Source organism: Argopecten irradians, chromosome 3 (genome assembly GCF_041381155.1).
Source record: "Argopecten irradians isolate NY chromosome 3, Ai_NY, whole genome shotgun sequence".
Classification (NCBI taxonomy): Eukaryota; Metazoa; Mollusca; class Bivalvia; order Pectinida; family Pectinidae; genus Argopecten; species Argopecten irradians.
In genome coordinates, this window is record NC_091136.1 from 28,932,246 (window position 1) to 28,943,002 (window position 10,757).

Genomic DNA, 10,757 nt, shown 5'->3' on the forward strand with positions numbered 1-10,757 from the left:
TTGCATAGGTGCTATCTTACAAAGTCAAATAAAAGTTTTGCAGTACTGCCAAAAATCATAATATTTCAGTCTACAATGCAGTAAAATGAGTGCACACAATAAAACCAAGAAGCCAAGTTGTGATCTACAAATTCATTTCACAGTTTAGAAAAGCGTTGTTAATAATGAAATGACTTCTTCAGATACGTTTTCATCTGAACATGTGAAAGCATAAAAACCAGCATTATTACAGTGCATTAATTCTGCGTTATTGTAAATATTTCTAAAGCATTATACATTATACAGTTCTCTTACCTTAATGTGTTTTCATACTTTACAAACGAACTTTTGTTGGATTTATTATCGAATATGTTAGTCTAGTCTATTTCCATCTGTGATAAATACTCTTTTTATACAGACAAACTTCTATTCATTTTGCTGTAACACAAAATGTATGTATATATTTTCAATGGCATTAAATGAGAGGAAATATTAGGTTGGAGGAAAATGATGAAAACCATTTACCCTGTATTTACATATTAAAGATTTTTATGTCCATACTGATAGATGTTTAATGCTATGTGTTTTGTGAACGTAACGACACAGGAAGGTAATTCTCTGGTATGTAAATATGAAATTGATGAATTAATATTAAAGGCTAAACACGCAAAATGTCTTTAGGTAAATTCAGATCAAAATTCGGTTATTTATGTGATGAAAATATTCTGAAAAATCAGAAAAAAAAATAACTCGGTGTCAGGAACTTGACCTGACATTTCCTTGAATTTCATATTCAGATTAATCTCAGGTCCAGATCCTTTCTGGTCATGGTCAATTTACTCGAAAAGGGACATTTTGCCTGTATACGTATTGCCCAAAATGATTATACCGATGTGTGTGCTTATTTTGATTGGTATAATGATGTCATTCAGAAGCCAAGGAACCAATCATGTTTATGTAAAATATTTTCTGTGTGTATTGTTTTTATTTTAAATCACGGTTATAAGATAGCCATAGATGAAATAATGTTGTACAGACATTTCGTATTTATTTATTCCTTAAGATAACCAGATCATTCTGATTTTGAAAAATTACAATTATGTAAAAAGTATTACATTTTAAACGCATTGTCAAATCCATTCAGTCGATTTAAACATTGTGAAAGTAGCATACTGTGTTTATTTGTATTTATATGATGATACGATATATCCATATACTTTGTCATACTTTTTCTTGCTATATAGATAAGAGAATTTAAGCGATTCAAACAGAAGGTTGACATTGTCGTAACTCGAGTATTTCAGGATATTGGTTTAAAATTCAAACATTATATACTTTACGTTTATAAAACATTGTTGCCTTTGTATGCCTTTAGCTATATAGATAGAGACTTTTACCACATAACCATACAAATACAACAAACAATCAAGTACTTAGTGATTTAACTTATTCTATCAAAAGTTTAAATTTCTAAAAAAAAGTACAATGTCATAATTATTCTACAGTTTATATCATGCTTATATTATTTATAAAAGGATTCATTCATATTTGTGATATCTTGTACACGTTTTGTTATCTAGAATGTAATAAATTATGATTATCATTCATTCAACTTATGATTGCTAGTTTGCTTGTTAATGCAAATCCATATTCTATGAGATCAATATATATTAATTTGTAAAGTTATAATTATATGAAGATAATTCAATTTGCTTTGGAAATATTATATCAAGGGTGTAGATTTTACCAAACACATTTTAACGTAAGCTGATGGATACAGTAGTTAAAGGGAGGTCATTCCGTGTATACTATACCACTCAGGAAACCAGTGTTAAAACCACGACCGAGAGTAGGCTGAACTGAGTACGAGGCTAACCGATGGTGATAATATGTAAACTTTATATACCCTACATGTCGAAGATATACTTATATAATCTAATATTTACCCTCATGATACAATGACATGCTCTTATTTTGTTTATATAATGAAATTCGCGAAGAAAAAATAATATTTTCATTTATTCTATTTTTTAAAGGAAATAATAATTAGAAGATACAGAATTATTATATGATAATGCTGAACTATATTATAGAATTATTCTTTTTTTTTCAGATAATTGAGTAACTAAGTATTCAGTTTTTCTTTGACAATGCTGTCAATGCAGTTTTTCGTTGACAATTCTGTCAATAGTTGATCAATATATCAGCATGATACAGTTAAATAGATTAGGGATAGACCTTTATAGAACTTAATAGAAACGCAAGCTGGGAGGTAACATAAGTATAATAGTATTCCAGCATTTTCTAATATTTAAAGAAGTATCCCTGTCTCGCAATTAATTTTAGTAAAATTGTTGTTATCACAATTATCAACATACAAAATATATCAATCATATCTAATGCTTCAATATATATGCCGTTGGCATATAATATTCAAATCTCCTTCTTTCATACATAGGTGGCATATACAAAATGTTTAGAAAGCTTCTAGACTTGTCAACAGACCCTAAGTTGTTGATAAGACTTTCTCAGCAGAGTTCTTTACCAAATTATCCCCCTTAGTTTGTAGAGACAAAAGACCAAGCTTAATTTAAGTGATTTTTTAAATATTCTGGTGGTGACTCTAGAAAAACTCCTACCATACCACAATTTCATCGTTAAAAATCTCATTGAAGTGAATTCACTACTTGGGACTAAGTACAATGTACCTTTACAATAGGGACACCAAACACTCAACTGTCAATCATTTCCAAAGTAATTACACATGTCTTTCTTATGTAATACCTATACGCTTATAGATAATTCAATGACGTTCTTTTAAGACCACAGATATATATATATAAACAATGGATGTAGGAATTAGGTTTTTACGGCATACTGACCTTTCGGTGAGGTCACATGAATAAATTAAGAGATGTTTGCAGACCGATTTACAGCCACGGAAACATTGTGTAGGATTATCTACAAATGTACTTTTAATATCACCTTTAGGTCGTTAATTTAATGTGATGGTACGTAAGATCTGTGAAACAATACAACAAATCTAGGTATACGGAGAGTAATGTAGTGTATTATGTGTAAAAAGAGTTAAACTGAAAAAAAAATCCAAAATAGGGACTTTCTCTTTGACAAAGTGCTGAAGGCACACGATGGCAGAAAGCAACCATGAGATACAGCCCTGGAAACTATGTTAGATATGTATTGAGTAAGAATGGTATTATGTCACCGTCTTAAAACAAAATCAATACTGGATACAATCGCAGACCACGTACAGATGTATAGGTACATATATATATATATATATATATTATTCATGGTTGTCGGTGTTGTTATAAGTCGTCTTTGTGTCATGAGCTAATTTTAGTGTGAAGCTAAACGGACACCTATTCCAGGCAATGGAAATTATCAAAAATGTGTAGGATATGTGAGAAAAGGTTGATGTACTAGAATTATGTTTTTGCGTGATGCTATGGTAAAACATACATTATGTAGGATATCAGTTACCCAAGGCCATAACTTCTACTAAGGACAGTTACAAGTACGTACAGAAGGGTCAACATTATGCAAAGTAAAATTTTGTTTTGTTTCATCTGGGTAATGACTGATGGGAAACAAAGAGAAACTATATAATTTAAGTCACATTGTTAGGAGGTGTGTTAAAGAAACACATCAGTCGACCATCTATCAACGTAATAACATAAATGAAAATATTCTTGCTTTTATCCGCATCCTCAAAGATAAAAGAATGTTTCATCACTTATAGATATAGTTAAAAAAACCTACATACAATAAAAAAATAAAAAAAAAATTAAAAAAAAAAAACAAAAAAGTAAATCGAACATTTACAAGACCTTTTTTCTTTTACGTTTTTGTGTTTTACTTTTTGGTTTTCTTTACTCATGAATATTAATTTATTCCCTTATCATCGAAAAGTCAGCGTGCAACGGCACAAAGTTGGCAGTGTATGGTTCGGTAAAAATGGTACATCTTTTAGGAGTTTTTCATACTTGACTTTGTGGTAATCATGATGCATCGCGTTTTACACATTCACTTGCTTTAGTACCCACATACTCTTCACTGTGATGCAAGGGTTGCATTGTCTGACAAATCTGCATATACAACAGGAAAAACATAAAAGAAAAGAATGTTTAAGTATCTAGTATCACTTGAAACGTGGACTTTGGAATAAAGAGCATTGACAACAAAGGGTATCAGTTATACCAGAGTGATCTATTTCGACTGGATACTTAATCCCAGTAAACACGAAGAGCAAAGTCCAAACCACTGATCCGTGCAGCTTTTGTAAACAATAACAAGAAATGTTTAAATGGTAACATATACAAAAATGTCTATTTGTTTCTCGGGTACAAAGTCCTATATCCTTCTCTATCAAAGCTATTTGCCTGACAAAGCTTAGTTACATTTTTATAGATATGTCGGTCACCTGTTGACACAGATATTTCAATTTTCTTATTTCTTTGCCCTGATTAACACTAATTCGTAAAAATATCACTGACAATGTGACGGGATAGACATCGCGTGATAACCAAAATGATGTTAAAATTGGAATTTTTAAGCCATCTTTAACTGAGTATATCCTCAATAGATCGTCATATTAACTATGACCAATGATATAAAACAATAATGATTTCGGATCATTAGCTATAACAAACTGAAACAGATATAAACATGTAATAAATACGACCAGCAACACTACGTGCTAACAGTCAAGATAAGAAACAAACAAAGAATAATATAATATAAGTACCGTTTTGCCGGTTATTTTCTAAGGGATGAGATTTTCGCGATTTCACGGTTTACTGCTATTGTCGCGAAATTTGGTTTGAAAATATCAAGAAACGATTGACTGATATATACTCTGTATTGAAGCCATATGGGGAAATTTTGACTTGCTAGAATACATTTGTTCACTTTTAGGTGTTAGACAACCGGTTATACAGTATATTTCCATTTTTGTATATATTGTTTTTGTTGGTTTATTAATATTTTTATATAGCCACGATAAAAAACAAAAGAGGAAAAAACTGGGAAAGAATAGATGATGAAATCCACTGCTTTTCATCGGCAATAACTAACAATTTATCACAGATAACGTTAAAGATATATATCCATTTTTCTTTCAAAGCAAGATTTAATTTTCTTATTTTGTTGTAAATTAAAACCTATATGGGTATAAACAATAACCGTTAAGTACCATATATAGCTGTCAAACAATGGGCACTTGGCCAGTTGTAACTGACCGGCCAGATTACACGCATGGCTAGTTCTCCTCTAAATCAGGACATGAACAAAACTGATCTCCAGCAGCTGATTACATCTTGACAGGTGAGACAGAGAGTTTGGTGTATATATAAGGTACTCTCGGTACAGGCAATACACAGTGATCATCAGCTGGCTATCAGGACGTTACGAGTCAACAGTAGCGGTAAGTATACTTAACCTGTAAATGGGACAGTCTTTTATCCACTGTTATTGTTTTTCATATCTAAAATAAACATAATCTACTTTCATATACCATAATTGTTTTCCTACAACATTGGCAGATTTCCATTAGATATTTCATGTTTCAAAGCAAAATTAACCAATGGTTCTTCATATTTGATAAGCAAGTCATTGTCATTCTATATACAAAGACACAAGATAATTCTTTTCTTGTGGTTTTCTATGTTTTTCTTTGTTGTTTTTTTTTAGAATTAATTGTTGGTTAAAAAAACGTCACAATCATACTACTATTTTATACGATAAAACTGTGTATATCTTGCCTAGCGCCGTGATATTTTACTTAGCCCTCTACTCTCTAGTTGTGTTCTCATGACCCAAGCCCTTAAATGTAAATGACTATGTATTAAAAAAACAATATCAAAAAAGTAAATACATTTATAATATAATCAAAATTTATTGCAGATGAAAACTGTTTTTAAGAAAGTTTATATATTTGATACATATGTGATTTGTTCTTTATTTTAGGACAAATTTAGCAACGCAATGACGGTCACGACGTTCTACAAGCACCATGAAGAACGTCTTGGGCGCGTGTTTGAGATGTACGGACGCCTAGTGAGCCGCTATCCGATGGCCATCATTATTGTCTGCCTTCTGGTTAACTGCACGCTGTTTGGCGTTGGTATTCTATATGTTGAGTCTGAGACCGACACTGAGATTCTTTACACCCCACGTGGAGCTAGAGTCTACAAAGACAAGGCTCATCTCGAAAAAATCTTCACGGACAAATCAGGTTCAAACTTTTACCCTCGAGGAATCATCGGACTTAACAAGGAATGCCACGTAATTATACAAACTAAAAACGGGTCCAATATCTTGACACCTTCATTTCTAGAAGAAATCAAACGTGTAGACGCGTTTGTGCGAAACATCAGTGAATCGGAAAATGCAACCAGCTCTACTTTCTCAGACGTGTGTGCCTTGAGGAACGGGAAATGTGTGGTTTCAGGAGATTTTTTATTTACGGAAAACTTTAAGAGTCATCTTCTGGCAAAAAACATCACTTTTCCGATATTTTCCAGAAGTGTTATCAGCACAAATTTTGGTGACGTCATTTCCTCCAACGGAACACTGGAGTTCTCTTCCATGGTGTTTTTGCGGTACTACCTAAGACAAGATACGATAGAAGCTTTGTTGAATTCAGCTGAATGGGAGGAAGCTTTTCTTCACGCCATGAAGTCATTTCATTCAGAGGTGGTGTCAGTTGCATATGCAGCGACAATTTCTAAAGATGAAGAACTGAGTAAAAACATCAGTGGCGATTTGAAGTTCTTTTGCCTCACCATTTTGATAATGTTGGTGTATGCGAGATGCGCAACCTCCGGTGGGAACTGTGTGTCAGAAAGACAGAACCTTGGTCGGGCAAGTGTTTTAGCCACTTGTCTCGCCATTGCATCCTCACTCGGCTTGCTTAGTGCGTTAGGTGTCAAGTACGTGGAGATCGCGGGAATCATGCCTTTTCTCGTCTTAGGTATGTAGGCCTATATAACATAATTATGCAAAGTCGTTTTGAAAGGTAGAAATGAAATAACAATGCTGGATTTATGCAGGTATTAATAACTCTGACTTCTGCTTATTTGTTTATTCGGTTAGTCTATAAATATTGCGGAAAAGTAAAAGTGGGAAAGAGGGAAGGAAGATAATTGAAAATGCATAACGATTAATATGTACACATATTGTATCTGATGCATAGTTTTGCCTTCCTTATTGCATGAGCGTTTTACTCAACGACTGGTTGCAGTCACTTACTATTTTATTTCGCGGATGATTTCCGTGTCATGTCACTTGTAAGTCGTACATGTTACATTTATTGTGTAGGTATTGGTTTGGATGATATGTTTATCTTGATGTCTTGCTTGGCGGATGCGGAAGTGAAGAGTTCCATAGAGGAAAGAATCATGCATACCATGAGAACAGGGGGCGTTGCCATCACCATAACATCTGTCACAGACTTCCTTGCGTTTGCGATAGGAGCTACATCGGTTTTCCTCGGAGTGCAGAACTTCTGTCTTTTTACTGGTAAGTTGGGTAATATAGTCCGTACCCGTGCAAGTACAATAGAATTTCACTTCAATTTCAACTATGAATTCAGCAACTTTTTGTTTAAGTACTATGGCTTATTTAAAGATTTGGTAACCTACTCAAAGTATTTTTTATGGTCGTTACTTAATTGTTTTAAATTTGATTTCTTGTATTCTAACGACGTATGCTATCGTTGCAGGAACTGCTATCATTTTCTGCTACCTTAACCAGCTGGCCTTCTTTATGCCTTGTATGGTAATCAACGAAAGACGGGTTGCTGCCCAAAGACACTGTGGTACATGCCTTCGGACCAAATCTCGACCTGAACTTATCGCAGATGGACATTCCAAGTGCTTCGTGTTCTGTTGCGGTGGAGAACCTCCGAAATTACGGTCAGATAATGAGGGGATTCTCGAATCTTTCCCTAAACGTGTGTTACAGAAAGCCTTGGCAAATGTCGTGTTTAAGGTTTGCGCAGTCATTTTATTCATCGGGTATATAGCGGCAGCTGTGTTCGGGTGTATGAACCTTAAAGAAGGTTTGCTACTCAGCAATATAGTCGACAAAAGCTCATATTACCACACTTACGCCAAGCTGATAGAAGATCACTTTGCTATTGAGGTTCCCGTGGCGTTTGTCTGCACGTCTCCACTCGAGTATCATGATCATGTGACGCAGAGAAAAATCACCGACATGTTGGCAAACGCGAAACAAGCTCCACTTATTAATTCGAACGTTGAGATTAACTGGCTCAGAGACTATAAGGCTTCCGATTTCTATAAGGGATCCAACGCCTCGGAGTTTGTATCCGGTATTCAGAAGTTTTTATCCGCACGGCCAGATCACGCCAATGACGTCATACTGGATGACACAGGAACTGAAATAATAGCTTCAAGATTTTACGTAATTTCCAATGACGTCACCTTGACAACAGACCAGGGCGAAATGATGATTTTCTTGCGAGAAATTGCCGATAACTTTGAACTGCCAGTTATTGCATATAGTTACTGGTTTTTTGATTTCGAACAATTCGCAGCCATATTGCCAAATACGTTGAAAACCATGGGCATAGCTATTGTCGTAATTTGTGTGATGACGATTCTGTTCATGCCCCATCCATTCCTGATCGCATGCGTAACGGTCACCATGACGACAATTCTTTTGGGCGTGTGTGGGTTTATGTACTACTGGGATATGACCTTGAGCACGGTGACCATGATCGAACTTATCATGTGCATTGGCTTCTCAGTTGACTCCAGTGCACACATGTGTCACGCTTTTATCACTGTACAAGGGAACACACGTACTGCACGTGTAAATGCTGCCCTTGAGCGGGCGGGGTCTCCTGTCTTCAACGCGGCCTTATCATCTATCATAGGGATCACTCTTTTAATATTCTCTTCCTCATATGTATTCAGGACATTTTTCAAAATGATGATTCTTGTTTTCCTGTTCGGGCTTGCGCATGCCATCTTTTTATTGCCTATTGTCTTCTCTAAATTTGGTCCAATCAGCGTCGGGAATGATAGAGAAGACAATAAGGCATCAGGTGAGCTGTTGGGACGTGAACGAAGAGCTGCTGAGAAAGATACGGCATGCATCTGAACAGGCTATGAAACGGTGGCGGTATATATAATATATAATGCTTCAGAATCTGTGATACAGAAGTATATATTATGATATGAACTTAAGTACGTATATATAAATGTATAACATCACTTGTCTTCAACATGTGACATATACAGTATTCTACACAATGCAAAGGAATCATATAAAGGGAATTATTATTGAGAGCATAATTATGATGTTTAATGTTGATTTCTCATATTTATCAACTGTTTTAAACTGTTAAATGTTTCAATAAATGTATAGCGAAAATATTCGTTATTTTATTTTATTTACATATATACACATAACTTCATTAGAATGGAAAACGTCATCAATCACAAAAGCTTTAGTTTATAAATCTAAATTGATGTTACCTGAAGATTATTGGCAATTTTTATTTTATTGCAATAATTACAGCTTTTCATTCAATGGGTTTGCTAATTAAATCCGATTGCCGCCTGAAAATAAAATAAAAAATCGAAACAAAAAGCCAATTTTATTGCATAATTAATTGCTCAATAAATGCCCACCATTTTAGTAGTTCTTTACACATCACAAAGCATGGCTTATATTTCATAAATTTCTTATATATTATTTATTTATCACACATTGTTTGATTTGACAACGAGTTACTACATAACCAATCAACCATTTCATTAAAATTATATCTCATGCTATTCTCACTGTAATGATTTGTCACTTAAACATTTGATATTTGAACATGGACATGCAACTTGTTGATTTAGTTCCCCAAAAGCAGATGTCGGCCTATAAGAGACCCGAAATTTAGATATCATATATTCTTGGTTTTTAGTGAAGCGCCTTCGGGTTTTGTCGGAATTCCTAATCGTATCACGTGACTGACGTCGATATGACCTGCACGTGGTGAGCCAGGTAACTAGCGTAAGCGCACACGTGTTTGTTTACGTTTTCCTTCTGGCTAATATAAGCAAATCATGCTGGTATATATCCACAGAGTGAGTATTCGAAACATCAAATTTACACATAGCCGTAAAATAATGTGTGTACCAAATATTGTAATGTGAGAGCATTATTTTCTTTGTATATATCCACTATCCAGGTTGCTGAGGTCGACCACATGTTTTGTTTTTGAAAAAAAACAATGTTGACATTTTCTCTTGGTTTCACAACTCTCGTGTTACGAGATTGTCGCGATGATGTTCGGAAGAGTTCGGAATGAATCAGCATCTTTCGAGCCTGTGTTTTACGTGTACACGTCAAAAGGATTTTTTTTTTACTTTCATAATTAAAATACTGCCAGCGCTGCAACTATATAAAAAGTGGTCAAATTAGAAAGTCTAAACCTCGGATAATCGGAGAAAATGTGTATAACAATTAAACAGTTTTCACTATGTCAAAAAGTGCGAAAGTGATGGACCATACAACTTTAAGTTCCGCTGGAAACCATTATGACTTGTATGAAATTCTTGTATGAAGAATCCAAGGAAGATAACTCTCATACCCTTAGCCGCACTTGTAAACAGTCGTATTACGAATATTTTATATGTTCATTAGGGAGAAATAAATGAGTTTTTTAAGATGTTAACATAAGTAGGTTTCAGTTTAATTACCAACACTAAATATGTTAATATTTCTGTCAGGAT

At 34.2% G+C, this 10,757-nt stretch overlaps 1 protein-coding gene across 1 annotated transcript; it reads left to right on the forward strand.

Moving 5' to 3' along the window:
- Window positions 1–5,124: 5,124 nt before the first annotated feature.
- LOC138318125 (patched domain-containing protein 3-like) lies at window positions 5,125–9,402 on the forward strand. The gene is made up of 4 exons (XM_069260243.1): window positions 5,125–5,425; window positions 5,968–6,973; window positions 7,321–7,521; window positions 7,724–9,402. Exons 2-4 carry the CDS (start codon window positions 5,986–5,988, stop codon window positions 9,127–9,129), a joined length of 2,595 nt encoding a protein of 864 aa, XP_069116344.1. The 5' UTR covers window positions 5,125–5,425; window positions 5,968–5,985; the 3' UTR covers window positions 9,130–9,402.
- The last annotated feature ends 1,355 nt before the right edge of the window (window positions 9,403–10,757 follow it).